This window comes from Brassica oleracea, chromosome C3, assembly GCF_000695525.1.
Source record: "Brassica oleracea var. oleracea cultivar TO1000 chromosome C3, BOL, whole genome shotgun sequence".
Taxonomy (NCBI): Eukaryota; Viridiplantae; Streptophyta; class Magnoliopsida; order Brassicales; family Brassicaceae; genus Brassica; species Brassica oleracea.
The window spans coordinates 4016897-4034316 of NC_027750.1; the positions used below are offsets into that span (position 1 = coordinate 4016897).

A 17420-nucleotide genomic window follows, 5' to 3' on the forward strand; every position below is an offset into this window, starting at 1 on the left:
AAAAGGAATATATATCTCCGTTGTCCCTTTTCGTTTTTCTTTTTTCGAGTTTTTGAATTCTTTTTTGGGTCAACTTTTTTTTTTGGTAAAAAGTTTTTGGGTCAACTTTCCTTAAATTTAAAACCTTTTTTTTTAATAAACTATGTAAATTTACATATGAATTTAGTACCTTAAAACATGCATGCATCACGGAGCCATTCAAAGCTTGAAAAGGAGGTTAGAGCCATGACTGATAAGGTTTGCCACAGTCATTCTACGCTGAACTCTACTGCTTTGTCACGGAGCTAGTCGTTATACCTCTCCGAGGAAACAACTTGTTTTTGAACTGTACATTGTCACTTAAAAAAAAATTCTTTAGCGTAATCTAACACTACTTGCTTTTCATCTCACTGCCGTATTTGAAAACGTGGCCACTGTAGATGTTTTGTATGCGTCTCCGGAATTAATCATATAGCCTTTTTGTATGGAACATGGAATTAATCATATAGCCTTTTCTGAGATCGTCTGAGCATCATTCTTTTTTCTTTTTTTTTTGTCTGAGCATCATTCTTATCGCTTCTCTTGGTGCTTAAGACGATTTTGCATGTGGCTTTTCTTTCGATCTGATGTTTATATCTGCTTTAGGCTTTACTTGGAGACCCGAGAGGCAGGATCCAATGAGATCTACTGGAATCTCACAAGATCCTGAGAGGCACAGCTCTATTGCCTTCCATGCACGATACATCGATTTTTCTGAGTACTCCTTTACTTTTATTTTTGTGTGTGTTTGTGGATCTTATGATGACAAACTGACTACACTCACATACACGTGATTTCTTTCTCATATATATTGTTCAGCTAAGATGAAAAGTAGAATAAATATATGAACATAGATGAGTCCTCAGCCTAGACAAATTATCATTTCCGCCAAGAACTTTCAAAGCTGAGTCTGTACGCGGTTTATCAAGTTAACGAGAGTCCTAAACTCGTTAGTCGTTAACGGTATATTTCTTGGCGTATTGTTAGTGTTAACATCGATGACAGCTTGTGTTTGAATATTCTCAAGTCTCCTCCCTAAACTCGTTAGTCGTTATACGGGACAAGAGACGACCAGCGACCTGGAAAGTCTTTATAATTCTTCCCATGTTCAAGTGTTGCCTGCCATACCAATTTCCACTTGCCATTGCTGCTAAAACATCTCTCACGAAATGTGCATAATAACACTGTTCACAACGTGTCTTTGCTTCTTGCTGGTGTCTACATTCACAGGCGCAGACGAAGACAACGTAAATTGCCTGAGGAGCATAAAGTCACAAGTTGAAGATCCCAATGGATATTTATCGAGTTGGGTATTTCGCAACGTGACTGAAGGTTCTATCTGCAAGTTCAGCGGTGTGAGTTTGGAATGATGTAGAGAATAAAGTTATAAACATTGAACTTTCTGGTTATGGTCTCAAAGGAGAATTCCCTTTAGGGTTTAACCAATGTTCTGCTTTGGGAGGTCTAAATCTTTCTGGAAACAACTTCTTTGGAGTTTTACCATCTAGTAGTATAGCCTCCTTGGTTCCACTCGTTACATTTCTAGACCTCTCTTACAATCAATTCTCTGGTGAAATCCCAGCCAGTTCACAGGTCAGCTTCCTCCCGAGCTAGCGTCCCTTCGACGGCTCGCCACGTTCTTAGCAGCGGACTATCAACTGACCTGTCCTGTCTTAAAATTCAATGAAGCCTTGGGAATTGGAGTGGAGAGTTTTGCTAATAACAAGGGTTTGTGTGGTTGGCCTATTGATTATTGCATTGAGCAGGAAGAAAAAGTGATCCGGTTTGGGAAGATTGGTGCGGCTGTATCTGCACCAGTAGGTACGTTCTTAGGTTGGTTCTTCAATGGTAGGAAGAAGAAACGAGGAGATATAAGACACCGAAGCTGAATTTTCTACATTTGGGATTAAAACACATGTGTTTATTCAGCTGATATGTAATCTTTTCGATATACATTAGTTTTCTGTTGCGCATCAGCGCGTGCATCTCCCTGTTTTCAGTCTGAACTCTACTTGCTTTTGATTTCACTGCCGTATTTGAAGACGTGTGTCACCTAAAATGTTTTGTATGCGTCTTCCGAATGATCAGTCTTTTTGTATGGAATAGTGAATATATGAGGCCAGTTAAGACTGTTCCATTCCTTGAAGTTTTATGTTTCAAGAACGTCGATAAACTTCAGTCCGTAAGTCTTCAGCATCCTAATTATTCCTCTCTGATTCTACTTACATATCTTCTGTTAGTAAATTATCAATGCTCATGTTGTATCATTCTGATCAATTTAAAGCAAACCGGTTACTGATGTTGTGTTACTTGTCCTCTTTTTGTTTTTGGATCTAAATGTAAAGGATTTATACTTTACATTGTTGTTGCCAAAGCAACTTATTACAGCAAGTATAAATCTTTACATAGAAACAAAAAATAAGTTAAAACCAATATATGTATGTAAACTTCCTATTAAAAAATAAGTTAAATGACTATCATATGCCGAAGTGGTTTAACAATAAATTAACAATATTATAAAGTTATAAAAATATTGAAAATTATATCATCATCATAAATATAAAATTAAATTTAATGAAAGTTGTGTTCTTATGAAGATTAGTATTAGTGTTTAAAGATTATTATTGGGAAATCCTCCAAAAGATCTTAAAAAGGGAAATACCTAGGCGGGTGTATTCAATTTAACATTTGATTTGATGTGATTTGATTTTTAATGGGATTTTAGATGATTTCAATAAGTTGCAGAGATTTAGGTGATTTTTGTTAAACTACTCTCGAATATCATATTAAACCATGAGATTTGAGTTTTAATTTTTTTAACTAAGAAACTCCACCCAAACACTCTAAAATCACCTGAAAACTTTAAAACTCCACAACTTAAAATATTTTCAATAACAGTGGATTTCACAGTATTTTACGAAATGTCAAATTCAATAACAGTGTATTTTAAATGAGTTTTTAAAATTCATGTTTGAATAACAGTGGATTTGTCATTTTAATACAAATCATCTAAAACTCTTAGTTGAATACACTTCCTAGGATAGCACTAAGAAAATTTATGTCATAAATATAGATTCTAAGGATCAAAATGACCGAAATGTTTCATTAAAGAGGTAAATATATATTTATACTCATAGAGTTAACTAATCTAAACCTTAGAGTTTAGAGTTAAAGGGTGAGGATTTGAGTTTGATATTTAAAATTTTATAAAATAAAAAATAAATATTAAAAATTTGAAATTAAAAATTTTTAAAATAGTTTCAAAAAGTATTTTCGAATTACAAAAAGAAAATATGAAAAAAATAAAAAACAATTTCGAAAAAATAATTAAAAATTTTTTTTTGTAAAAAAGTTCGAATTTGAAAACATATAATCTAAAACTAAAAAAAAAGTTAATTTATTTTTTAATTTTTTATATATCTAGGGTATTAGAATCTTTTTACCTATTAAATGAAACATTTTGGTCATTTTCCTCTTTATGATCTATTTTTGTGATCAAAACTTGAAAATAGTCTATTTAGGAGAATTGTCCATCTTAAAATTAGGGTTTTGACCAAAAAGCATAAAAATTAGTCTAGTGGTACTTGAGGGAGCTTCGGCCCCAATACGGTCTCGGGTTCGATTCCCACTGGCCACTGGTGGATTTAAATGGGGTGATCACCAGCCCTCGTGGATGCCCTGAGGGACCTTTGGGCCCGCCCTAAGGGGTCTGGTTTACCCGGAGTGTCATTGGGCGCTAGTCGGATCCCCTCGGGGCATTCGGATACCACGGTCATAAAAAAAAAAAAAAAAAGCATAAAAATGAAAAAAAACAAAAACAGTTTCACATAGGAAACCTCATTTTCTTACTTTATAGCCTTGTTCAATTACGCGGCCGAGTTTTAATTTCCACGTACACTACGTTCATTACTCGGACCAACGTATACGTCAACCGAAGTGGCCCAACTCGCCACGCTGACCACACGAGTCACGTTTAATCGGACGTATAATCGGCTACTCCGCAGATTTTTTGAACAAGGTTTTATAGATATATAAATATAAATAAATAATAGAAAATAATAGAAAATAAAAAAATTCCAAAAAAAACTTTTTAACTTTTCCACTTTTTGAAAATTTATTTTGAAATTAAAAAAAAAAACTATTTTTAAAACTATTATTTTATATATTAATTAAATGTTAACTGTAAAAAAAAATCATTAACCTCAATCCCCAAATCCTCAGCGCTTAAACAGACACGTCAAGTCTAGAATGTTGATGAACTTTAACCTGTAAGTCTTCGCCAACATAATTCTTCTTGGTTCACTTATGTTTTCATTGCTTGGAAGTTTTGTGATAGATAATATATATTATTAAAACTGAAATACATTTTGATATTATTTGAAAAAATGAATAGTAGTATAAATGAAAAATTGTTTGAAAACATGGATAGTAGTAAACAAAAGTGTCATTTTAGTAATTTCATTAATACAATTGCATTAACTGTATTTTCATATTTCGCTCAGTTTACCAATTTCATTAATTATATTAATTTAACAATATATCACATCATTAATTGTATTATTATAATAATAATACTGCAGATTTTTATTTATTAATTAATCAACATTAATTTTATGTCAATTATAAAATCAAAACTGTAAAATAATTGAGTTTTGCATATGGTTAAACTTTCGGTTAAGTTTGTTTTACTAATTTTTATTTATTTATTTTAGTTTCAATAGGTGGAAATTTACGTAGCAAGAAACATAATTCAAAGACATGTTTTATGAATAAAATAATAATTTAAATCAAAATAATAAAAATGTATTACATTTATTGTCACTTAATTTTCCACTCCATATAATTATTTTACTAAATAATTTTTTTTTTCTATTTCAGTTAATGTAGCCAAACACATAGAAAAAATCTTTTTATTAGTTTATAAAACAGTTTGACATGAATATTTGGTACACATTGTTCTTTTCGGGTATATTTTTTTTTTTAAAATAAAACCCCGTTTGAGTATTATAAATTTATGTGTGGGTTTTGAGTTGTGTCCTTTTAGGTATGGATGAGTTCGGTTCTGATGTATAGAAACAGGTTCAAATATTTGTACCAAAATTAATAACTATATTATCCGATTCGGTCCAGATCTTTTGAATACAATTAGTTATATTACATACGACTCATCTAAAATATATAACACTAATTATGAAAAAAAATATCAATGTATAAAATGTAAAAACCTATACCCGCGGATCAATTTCTAGTTAATTATTATATGTTGTGCCTGTTGTGGCATTCTGATCAACTTAAAGCTAACCGGTTACAGGATTAGTTCTGAGATCGCTGATGAGCATTGTTCTTTTTAAACTGATTCATAGAACAACTGATGTTGTGTTACTTGTCGCTTCTCTTGGTGCTCAAGACTTTGCATATGGCTTTCTTTTGATCTGGTGTTTATATCTGCATTAGGCGTTACTTGGAGGCCCAAGAGGCAGGATCCAATCAGCCAGAGATGCAAAGCTCTATTGTGTTCCATGCAGGATACATCGATTTTGTGAGTATTCCTTTACTTATATACGTTTTTACTCTCACATTGTCTTTCTTGTCACAATGATTTATTGCATTTTCTTTTCTGGATTATGATTTGAGAGATTCCCGTTGGCACAAACAATGTATACAATACATACACATGTACACAAACCGACCTCTTTCTTTGTTCTTTTCAGTGACCATGTTTCTGATAAATGTTATTACCTCCATGACTGGTATCAGTCTTGACTCTTGAATATCCTAAAGTCTTCACTCGTACACCATGATTTAACATTTTTTCCACAGTTAGAATATTCAAACGCAGGGGACAAGCCGAAATCATTGTGTGTGAATGAATATCATCAAATCTCCTCCGTGGAACCCATTTTACACGACAAGAGACGACTCGTGACTTTAGAAAATCTTTATAACTATTAACTTATCATGCTCAAGTTTTGGATTCTATAACAATTTACACTTGCTATTCTTGCTAAAACCTCTCTCTTGTAATCTTCCATTGATCAAAGCTCAAAAATGTCCTTAATACCCCTACTCTCAACTTGTCTATGGTTCTTGCTGGTGTCTAGTTTCACATGCGCAAACGAGGCCGACGTAAAATGCCTGAGGACCATACACTCCCAAGTTAAGGATCCAAATGGATACTTAACGAGCTGGGTATTTGGCAACAAGACTGCAGGTTATATCTGTAAGTTCAGTGGTGTGACTTGCTGGCATGATGATGAGAATAGGGTTTTGAGCATTAAACTTGGTGGTTATGGTCTCGAAGGAGAGTTTCCTCAAGGGATTAAAAATTGTACTGATTTGACAGCTCTAGATCTTTCTAGGAACAACTTCTCCGGAGTTTTACCATCTGATATAGCCTCCTTGGTTCCAACTGTTACATTTCTAGACCTCTCTTACAATCAATTCTCTGGTGAAATCCCAGCCAGTTTACCAAATACTACCTTTCTGAACACTCTTATGCTTCAGCATAACCAGTTCACTGGTCAACTTCCTCCCGAACTAGCGTCACTTCGGCGGCTCGCCGCGTTCTCTGTGGCAGACAATCAACTGACCGGTCCCATACCTAAATTTAATGAAGAACACTTGAAAATTGGAGTGGACGATTTTGCTAATAACGAGGGTTTGTGTGGTCAGCCTATGGATGCTTGTGTTGAACCGGACGAAGATATGATCCGGTTTGGGAAGATGGGTGCAGCAGTTGGTGCGGTTTTATTTGCACCATTAGTTGCGTACTTAAGACTCGTTTGTCATCGATGGTAGGAAGCAGAAACAATGAGATATAAGACACAGGAGCTGAATTTTCTACATTTGGGATTGTAACACATGTTTTAGTCACATTAAATATTATGCATCTTTGAACAAAAAAAATAAAAATATTATGCATCCTAATACAACGAATAATAAAAGTGTACATGCAGCAGAGTATCAATGAATAATATTATATTTCAACTTGGAAAACCTCTGTAACCTCGCACACAAATTATAATTGCAGTAGCTATCGAAATCTGCAATATAAGAATTTCGTGGTGCTTCTTCGTTGAGAAATCTGGAACTATCAAAACATGTTTAGAAAGATATAAAATGCAAACTTGATTGCTTTTATGTCTAGTCTTGAGGGTTATGTTCTCTTCATGAGTTAATTAGATGCGCAATTTTGTTGATTATGCCCTTTTTGCCAAAGGTTGCTGCACACTATGGAGGAGAAGTATGCACCTTAATGGTGGATTTGAGTCACAAGACATAGTGCTGAGTGATTTTCTTTTAGTTTTCTCACAATGCTGTGTTCTTGTTTAATGTTTCTAGGTTCTTGCCAAAGTGATTTTATTATGCGTTTCAGAATTCATATATATTTTTTTTATGCCTAAGTGATTTTATTATTTTCTTTATGATGAATTTTGTATATACAAGCCAGCAAAGTCTCCTCAATTATAAATACAATAATTTTTATTGAAAATAATAAAAACATTGCGGAATAATGACAGCCGTTGATCTATGTAGCAGCAATGATATGGACAAGAGTGACGGTGGTTCGCTGTCGGTTTGATCGGACTAAACAACAGCACAGGTCACTTTCGTCATTATACCTAGGCCTGGGACTTATTATCCGAGATCCGGATTCGATCCGAGATCCGCTCCGAAAATAGGATATCCGGGGTGCTCGGATCCGAATCCGGATAGTAAAATCTTGGATCCGTGCAAACCGAATCCGGATCCGGATATCTTAATTTTTAGGTCCGGATATCCGGATCCGGATCCGTATTTTTAAAATACATTAAATTTTTAAATTTTATTAATATTTATATTTGATATATTAATATTTATACATGAATTAATCTTATAATATTAAATTTTAGTTTTTACAATATTATAAACATATATAAATATATTTATAAATATTTAATTTATGTATTATATTAAAAAATTAGTATTTTTTGTTAAAAAAAATATTTTTGATTATTTTGACGGATCTGGATCCGGATCCGGATATCCGCGGATAATAGAATATCGAGACGGATATCCGAAATCCGAATATCCAGAAACCACGAATCCGGATCCAGATATTAAATCCACGGATCCTACGGATCCGTATCCGGATCCGGATACCCTCCGTCCCAGGGCTAATTATACCAACTTTCACGTTCTTAATTTCCTTCTATTTTTTAATTAAAAGAAATAGTTAGTGGTTGGTTGTATTTTTCTGATACATCGGATCGGTAGGAGGAGAATCCGACTTCTTTTAAAGAAAAAAGTTTTGTAATTTTAGCTTTTCTAAGAGAGTGTGGCCACTCTGGAGACAGGTCTTCTTCTTCTATCATTCTTCTTCTGGGTTTATTCCCTTAACACTTTCTCTCCATCTCTCTCTTGATCTGAATCATAAACTCGATTTTTGCAAAAATTCAACATTGTTTTTTGTAATCGATCAACTTCATCTTCCTCAAATCAAGCGTGACGGTGGTGGTCGGTGACGGTAGCTATGTCTTCGAAGACTAAGTAAGACTCTTTACTCTGTTTCACTCTGTTTTAGTTTCAAGTAGAAGAACAGATCTGCTGTTTCTGTGTGTTCAAAGTTACTATTTTTGAGTAATTGTCAATGATGATCAAGTCAGATCTAATTACTTATGGATTCGTTTTCCCTTTTTTCTGCGGAAAGTTTAAATCTTTTGATCGAATTGTCTCTGTTTGCTTTCTTGTCTGAAAATCCGAGTGTTGTTTGTTTTTTTTTGTCGGAATCAGAACTAGTTTGTCGGAAACTCCTCCGGGGAAATCATCTCCCGCAACTCCAAAAGTGGCAAGATTGAGTAGGGCAGTGAATAAATCTGAGACCACTTCTCCAAGTACACGCCTTTCACTTGATCGCTCTTCACCAAGTTCAAAGTCTTCTTCTGTTGAGAGACGCTCACCAAAGGTCCCAACTCCACCTGAGGTAATAAGTCTTTGAGTGTTGTTACAGTTCTCTGTAGATTACATTTGTTTATATTCTAGTCATATGAGAGTTGTATGTGGTCTGCAGAAAACTCAAGCGCGTGCAGCAGCGAAAGGATCATCAGCAGAGCCAACGCAGACTCGGTTGACTCTGACTCAAATCAAGGAAGATCTAAAGAAAGCAAACGAGAAGATATCTTCATTAGAGAAGGAGAAAGCTAAAGCACTTGATGAACTCAAAGAAGCCAAGAAAGAAGCTGAAGAAGCTTCTCTGAAGCTGGACGACGCTTTAAAAGCTCAGAATAACATCGAGGTTGAGAAGTTCCAAGCTGTTGAGGAAGGGATCGAGGCCGTTCAGAAGAAAGAAGAAGAGTTAAAGAAAGAACTCGAAAACGTCAAGAGCCAACACGCTTCAGTTACGCAGGAGCTTCAAAAGGTTAATGAAGAGTTGGCTAAGGCCAATGAGGTTAAGAGCAAGGCCTTGATCCAAGCGGATGATTCTAGTAAGACATATCAGCTTCATGCGGAGAAAGTTGAGATCTTATCTTCTGAGTTGACACGTTTGAAAGCTCTGCTTGATTCATCCGAAAGTGAAATGGTTGGTAAGCTAGAAGAGGAGATTGATGTTTTGAAAAGAGATCTTGAGAGAGCGAGAAGCTTTGAGTCTGAGGTGAAAGAACAAGAGATGATCATCAAGAAGCTTAATGCTGATCTCGAAGCTGCAAACAGCTCATCTGAGGAGTGGAAGAGCAAAGCCAAAGAAGTGGAGTCACAGCTACAAGAAGCTAAGAATCTAGAGAGATGTGCATCTTTATCTTTGGAGTCTGTGATGAAACAACTCGAAGGAAGCAATGATAAGCTGCACGAAACAGAATCCGAACTCATTAACCTCAAGGAGAAGATCATGACATTGGAGACAACAGTCGCTAGACAAAAGGAGGATCTTAAGGAATCAGAAGAACAACTGTCAAAGACCGAAAAAGAAGTAGAGAGCTTAAAGAACGAGCTTGAAACTGTCGTTGAGGAGAAGAATCGTGCGTTAGATAAGGAGCAAGACGCTTCTTCAAACGTTCAGAGGCTGTTAGAACAGAAGAAGAAGCTTTTAGCGGATTTTGAAACCTCAAAGGAGGAAGAGGAGAAGAGCAAGAAAGCGATGGAGACTCTAGCTTCGGCGTTACACGAAGTTTCAAGCGAAGGAAGAGAATTGAAAGAGAAGCTGTTAAGCCAAGGCGGCGGAGACCAAGAGTACGAAGCGCAGATAGAGGACCTGAAGCTGGTCATCAAAGCGACTAGCGAGAAGTACGAGACCATGCTTGATGAATCAAGACACGAGATCGATGTTCTTGTTAGCGCGGTGGAGCAGACCAAGAAGCATTTCGAGAGCTCGAAGAAGGAGTGGGAGATGAAGGAAGCTAACTTGTTGGATTACGTGAGGAAGATGGAGGAGGAAGTCGCTTCGATGAGTAGGTTGGATGGTTTGCTGAAGAGGACGGAGGAAGAAGCTGATGCTGCTTGGAAGAAGGAAGCGGAGACGAAGGAGAGTTTGAAGGAGGTGGAGGATGAGGTTGTTTATCTCCAGGAGTGTCTCGGGGAAGCGAGAGATGAAAGCGTGAAGCTTAAGGAGAGTCTGTTGGAGAAAGAGAGTGAGTTTGAAAGCGTGGTTCATGAGAACGAGGAGCTGAGGGTAAAGGAAGGTGTTGCTTTGAGGAAGATTGAGGAGTTATCAAAGTTACTAGAGGAAGCAAGATTGAGCAAGGAGGAGGTGGAGGTCAGTGAAAGTGAGAAAGAGTATGATTTGTTACCGAAAGTGGTTGAGTTTTCTTCAGAGAATGGTCATAAAAGTGTAGAAGAGAGATCTCCTGAAGTCATATCTACTGATGAAGAAGCTCCACAAGAACATATCAGCAATGGCAATGGTAATGGTAATGGTATGGAGGAGAAAGATATGAATGGAAAGCCCGAGGAGGCGAAAACAGAGATGAAGGAGAAGAAAGAAGAGTCTCCAGATGATGATGATGACAAAGATAACTCAGTTGAAGTTATCTTCAAAATGTGGGAAAGTTGCCAGGTAGAGAAGAAAGAAGCTGTTACGGACAAGAAAACAGAACTAGAGTCTCCGGAGGAAGAAGAAGATTCAAGAAAGATCGATGAAAGCGATAAGGCCTCGACAGAGAACGTGGAAGATGAGGTTGTGATGGAGAAGAAGATCAAGAAGAAGAAGACTCTACTTGGTAAAGTCTTCTCAAGAAGAAAGCAGCAGCAGTAAACCCGAAATATTAAACTCTTGGAGGTAAGGAAAAGCATTAAAAAAGCTTATTATATGTAGAAAGGAACATACATATTGATTTTCATTTTGATTCTCATCAGTGTTTTTTATATATATCTTTGTTGGTTATTGATTCTTTGCTTCTTTTCGATTGTAACAACGATGTTTCTCGACCTTTGTTATTAATGTAAAGGCTTGTCTTTTGGTTTAATTAACTTCAGTTTATTTGATTCTGCTTCTGTATTCGCGTTAGGCCCGGCGTTAAAGTATTGGTTCAGTTTGGTTTATTTTGATTTTCGATTTTTCAGTTCTCAAAAGATATATGATCATTTAGAGTGTTTAAGAAATCCGGTTTGGTTTCTATTCGATTTTTGGTTTCGTTCGGATAAAAAAGTCAAAAACCGGCTTAAAATAATTTTGGATTTCTGTTTCGATTCGGTTTTAATTTTCGGTTAACTCTAGATAAAAAATAAGAAAGTTTGGGAATATTTTTGGATAAAAATTCGAGTGATCCAGATAATTTTAAATATATTCTGGTTCAGATATAGACTATTCAGATAATTTTTTTTTTTTGGATAAATGCAATTCTTAGTTCTATATTCTGGTTCAGTTCCGATTTTTTATTTCTAAAGATATAGAATCCCGTTTAGTTTAGATAATTTGATAGGACTCTTAACCTATAAATCAAATCCCGTTTTTTTATTCGGTTCGGTTCGGTTCAATTTTTGGTTTGGGGATAAATGTGCCCCCCCCCCTTATTCGCTTTATGGTTTGCAAAGCGTTTGTCGTCGTCACCTGAATAGCTACGTTTATTTACCACGTGAATACTTCAGTTCCAAAGATCCAAAAGCCCACTAAAAATAACATGGCCCACAAGAAAAAAAAAACGAAGCATTCATAACCGTCCATCATATGAAAAAGAGTTGCACTATCCAACCTTCACACGCTTACACGTGTTAAACATTCTCCATTTGCATCCCCACACGTACTTTTATTCCATTCCACACGTGTACAACATTCTCTTCCCTCTCTCTCCTGTTAGTTCATCTTCCGAAAGGCGATCATCCCTTTCGATCTTTCCTCTTCGAATCGCGTTAGATTCTGTATCATCTCCTCGATCTCATCCACTTCCGTGTAGAATCTCACATTCTCCGGATCCTTAACTCTCAAATGTTAACCTAAACTCTGTTCCCTCCGAAACAGAGCAACACTCACAAAGATGTCAGATTCAACCCAGGAAGAGAGATACAGAGTCGGATACGCTCTCGCAGCCAAGAAGGAGAATAGCTTCATCCAGCCTTCTTTGATCGAGCACTCAAGGCAACGAGGCATTGATCTAATCAAGCTCGATCCAACGAAACCCTTGCTGGAACAGGGGAAGCTCGATTGCGTGATCCACAAGCTTTACGATCTCGACTGGAAACAAAACCTCCACGAGTTTCGCGAGAAGTGCCCTAACGTCCCTGTCATCGACTCGCCGGAGGATATCGAGAAATTGCACAACAGGGTTTCGATGCTCGAGGTGATCACTCAGTTAAACTTCCCTGTTTCGGAAAGGGAGCGTTTTGGCGTCCCGAAGCAGGTCGTTGTGATGGATCCAACCGTTCTTAGCTGCGGAGGAGGAGGAGAAGGTTTGGGGGAGCTTGAGTTTCCGGTGATCGCTAAGCCCTTGGACGCAGACGGGAGCGCTAAGTCTCACAAGATGTTCTTGATTTACGACCAAGAAGGGATGAAGATACTCAAGGCGCCCGTTGTGTTGCAGGAGTTTGTGAATCACGGTGGCGTGATCTTCAAGGTCTATGTGGTGGGAGACTACGTGAAGTGCGTAAAGAGAAGATCTTTGCCTGATATCTCCGAGGAGAAGATTGGTACGTCGAAAGGGTCTTTGCCCTTTTCGCAGATATCGAACTTGACTGCTACTCAGGAGGAGAAGAACAAGGAGTATGGTGAGGATAGGAGCTTGGAGAAAGTGGAGATGCCTCCTTCGAGTTTCTTGGAGGAGTTAGCTAAGGCGATGAGGAAATCGATGGGTTTGAATCTGTTCAACTTCGATGTGATTAGGGATGCGAGAGATGGTGATAGGTACCTTGTTATTGATATTAACTACTTTCCTGGTTATGCTAAGATGCCGTGTTATGAGCCTGTGTTGACGGACTTCTTCTGGGACATGGTCACAAAGAAGAGTCATGTCTGACAACTATCTGAGGGAGGGTTTCTACCATTGCAATGTGTTGCCATTGCCATTGCAGACTATCTAATCTGCCCTGCTAATTTTCATTTGGATTATTGAACTTGTGCTTCTTCTTTTTTTTTTCTTGTTATTGTTTCTTAGGTGTTTTTCTCTTGTTTACTTCCAAGTTTTGGAAAGCCTTGTTCATTGTTCAGATGCATAACTGTTGCTACTATTGAGAAGTGAGAATCATTGAATTTCTAAGTTCTGGACCATTTGCTCTAAATTCTTAACTCTTGGTAGTAGACTAGTAGTGTATCTCCCATCTCCATGTTCCTTAACAGTCTGCCAATGATATAGTTGATTGATGAAAGTGTTTACATTGTTTTACCAATGCTAACTTAGCTCTTTGTATCGGTTATTCTTATAAACAACTTAAACTAGAGACATGGAGATGGTTTGCAAAATATGTTCGATTTGTATCTGCATCATATGCTTACTTGTTTCTGCACATAACTAATGCCACTTATATAGTCCTTGTTTGAGATGATCTTGAGTAATCTATGTGATTTGTCTAAACTTCCGCATGAATCCCTTGGAATCTGTGTTCTCCTCTGATTTGTCTAAACTTCTGCATGAGTTTCTAATCTTTATGATTGCGTCCTGAATATCGCCACTAGGTCTCCGATTCCATTCTCGTCCAATGGTTGATTTTTGATAATACAAACATAGAAACCAACCACTGATTTAGCTTCTCCAGCATCTTATTCCATGATTTGATGTGTGCATATTCCCACACGCGCATATGTGTATGTATGTGTCTATATTCATTTTGGGGGTTGCATGTTGCTTTAGCAACTTGGATGAAGCTGATGTGTCTAGATGTTTTCATTACTGGTAGAATAAACAATTTACTGGATTTAATCATTATTTATTAAAAGATGGTACTTGTAATATAGATTTTCTTTTCATTTCTTTTGCTTGAATTGTACTTGTAATATTTATCAATCCAGTCATTGTTGTATTTTTTTTGCTCCCAACTTGTGTTAATACAACTAAAAGATCAAGCAAAAGAAATGAAATGAAAAGAAAATCTATATTACAAGTACCATTTTAATAAATAAGTAGAAATTGACGCGCGGATGTTTGATTTAACTTGCGTTCAACGTAAATTCGTAAACCGCTGGTTTTATACAAAAAATCCATGTATATTTATTATGTTTTGTAATTTACATATAGAGTAGAATATATTATTTTATAATAAAGATGTTTGATAATAATATTTTTATTTGTACATTATATTATATTAATAATTTTATAAGTTGATGCAATTTGATGTAATATATGAAAAAGTTATCTCCTTTTAATACATGCGATTTAGTTAATATTCATAGAATATTAATAATAGTCAATATATGAATATTGATTTGTTTAGATAAGCTTTAGAATTGTAATTAATTGATTTTAAATGAAGTGGCATAGAATCTGTAAATAAAAAGAAATACAAAAAGAAAATACTTAATTTATTATAAATTCAATGGCTAAATGTGTAAATAAAAAAAAGTAATAAAAATATTGTTATCCATGTTTCCAAACAATTCACATTTATACTGTTATAAATGTTTTCAAACAGCACCAAAAAGCACCAAAAAGCACTTCAGTTTTAATAATATAGATGATTAAATCCAATAAATTGTTTTGTTATGGCGAAACCTCTTTGTTTTTCCTTGGTTTTTCTAATCAAATTTATGACTAAATTTTTTTATATGAAAACAGATCAATAGAATTTTCATATGAAAAACAGATCATGAAATGAGTTTTAAAAGAAAACATCTTGTGTATTACTATATAAAAACAGAATTCATGAAATACTAATCTATATTATTAAAACTGAAGTACATTTGAGATTTTTTTGTAAACATGGATAGCAGTATAAAAATTATAATGATGTTTGGAAATAGATAACATTATATCAAAAAAAAGTAATGAATTTAAATAATTAAGAAAAATTAGAAGTCCATTATATTATAAGAAACTATCTATCTAGACAAGTTTTAAAATATATGAAAATGGTCCAATTTAATTACCTAAAAATATATTTTGTCTACAATAATCATAAAACAAATTTAAACCTTATATAAATATTTTCAAATAAAAAAAACTTTATAAAAATATACATATATTCAAAAATTGATTTTTACTAAAATATTTTCCAATAATCGTTATAAAAGAATGTTTTCAATATATATATATAGGAAAACTACAATACAAAACCTAATTTCAAACATCAGCTTAAATTATGATTTTTATGTTTCACATTAAGTTTTTAAAATATAATATATGTGATTATTTATATGAAGGTACATATAAATTACTATTAGTTATATGATTATTTATATGACGGTACGTATAACATATGATTAATTATACGATGACACATATAAGATATATAATAATGACATGAAAAATAAATAGTAACATATTTTTGAAAAAAATATATCAGTGCAGGCACGTGAATCAAAGTCTAAATCTTGTAATATCTTAATAACTGTTATAAATCATGTTGTGGATGTCCATAACCAGCCCGGTCTATAACCGGCCCAATGCTAGAGAGAGAGAGTCGGCTGCGCCCTTGAGGAGAGAGAGAGACGGCCGCTTAGAGAGAGAGACTCCAAACCCTAGTTTTCTTTTATCTCTTGGTTTATGATTTGTACTATTTCCATATTTGTATTTCTTTTCTCTAGTATTTCCATTATTCTATGACGGTGTAATTTCCTATATATATAGGGCTCTTTATGTTTATAAAGTTTATATTTATAAAAGACTATACGTCTTGATAATGAGTTCACGTCCCAAGCGTTTAATGATTACTGTATGTCCATGGGGGTAAGTGTGGAACACTCTGTGGCACATGTACATACACAGTACGGCTTGGCCGAATCATTCATAAAACGAATTCAGCTAATAGCTAGACCATTGCTTATGAGGTCTAAGCTTCCGGCCACAGCTTGGGGACATGCGGTCTTGCACGCGGCCGAGCTGATTCGTATAAGACCGTCTAGTGAACATAAATATTCCCCATTACAATTGCTTATGGATCATGAGCTAGACATATCCCATCTTAAGACATTCGGCTGTGCCGTTTATTTTCCAACTGCTCTACCACAGAGAACAAAGATGAGACCTCAAAAGGAGGATGGGGATATATGTTGGATATGATTCTCCCACGATTATAAAGTATCTTGAGCCAACTACGAGTGATTTATTTAAGGCCGGATACGCGGATTGTCATTTTAATGAATCCGAACATCCAACATTAAGGGGGGATAATAATAAGCTGGTAAAAGAGATTACATGAAATCAAACATCCTTATCTTGGCAAGATCCTCGGACTTCGGAATGTGATTTAGAAGTCTAAAAGATAATACAATTACAAAAGCTAGCTAATCAATTGCCAGATTCCTTTGCTGACTCAAAAAGAGTGACTAAGTCATATATACCAGCTGCTAATGCACCAATAAGAATTGATGTTCAAGAGAGACACAATCAAGTTGCTACAGAGTCTAGACAACGTTTGAAACGTGGTAGACCAATAGGTTCCAAAGATAAGAACCCTCGGAAAACAAAGAAAGGTGCTGAATCCGAGGTTGGAACCCCAGACATGGTCGCGGCCGATCCTACCCGAGATGTGGCCGCGTCCGACCCTAAGGCTTTAGACATGGCCGACGGTCCTGATGTACCTAATACTAAAGCTTGGGACGCCAAGCTTCATGGTACTGATGGTCTGGATAATAATGAGATCTCAATAAATTATGTCTTGTCTGGGATACGATGGAATAAAAAGAATGTCGACATTGATGATATATTTGCATACAAGGTAGCACTTGAACTTATGGATTTAAACGAGGATCATGAACCCACGTCCATTTATGAGTGCACTCAACGATCAGATTGGATCAAATGGAAAGAATCTATAAACGTGGAGTTAAACTCTTTAAAGAAGAG

The 17420-nt window shown here is 35.5% G+C and overlaps 3 protein-coding genes across 3 annotated transcripts; all 3 read left to right on the forward strand.

The window, feature by feature from the left end:
- Positions 1 to 6066: 6066 nt before the first annotated feature.
- Positions 6067 to 6816, forward strand: LOC106329694 (probably inactive leucine-rich repeat receptor-like protein kinase At5g48380). The gene has a single exon (XM_013768361.1). The coding sequence runs from the start codon at positions 6067 to 6069 to the stop codon at positions 6814 to 6816; it is 750 nt and encodes a 249-aa protein (XP_013623815.1).
- A 1488-nt stretch (positions 6817 to 8304) lies between these two features.
- On the forward strand, positions 8305 to 11475 carry LOC106335513 (WEB family protein At5g16730, chloroplastic-like). Its single transcript, XM_013774053.1, has 3 exons — positions 8305 to 8547; positions 8791 to 8980; positions 9068 to 11475. Exons 1-3 carry the CDS (start codon positions 8531 to 8533, stop codon positions 11243 to 11245), a joined length of 2385 nt encoding a protein of 794 aa, XP_013629507.1. The 5' UTR covers positions 8305 to 8530; the 3' UTR covers positions 11246 to 11475.
- Positions 11476 to 12255: 780 nt separating this feature from the next.
- LOC106329077 (inositol-tetrakisphosphate 1-kinase 1-like) lies at positions 12256 to 13708 on the forward strand. The gene has a single exon (XM_013767655.1). It carries the CDS (start codon positions 12465 to 12467, stop codon positions 13437 to 13439), a length of 975 nt encoding a protein of 324 aa, XP_013623109.1. The 5' UTR covers positions 12256 to 12464; the 3' UTR covers positions 13440 to 13708.
- Positions 13709 to 17420: the final 3712 nt, after the last annotated feature.

What these genes read in the sequence shown, in the direction of transcription:
- LOC106329694 (XM_013768361.1), top strand. Translation starts at nt 6,067, where the DNA reads ATGTCCTTAATACCCCTACTCTCAACTTGTCTATGGTTCTTGCTGGTG.
- LOC106335513 (XM_013774053.1), top strand. An exon ending in AGGTCCCAACTCCACCTGAG is followed by an intron (nt 8,981 to 9,067) that starts GTAATAAGTCTT and finishes TGTGGTCTGCAG; the next exon opens with AAAACTCAAGCGCGTGCAGC.
- LOC106329077 (XM_013767655.1), top strand. Translation starts at nt 12,465, where the DNA reads ATGTCAGATTCAACCCAGGAAGAGAGATACAGAGTCGGATACGCTCTC.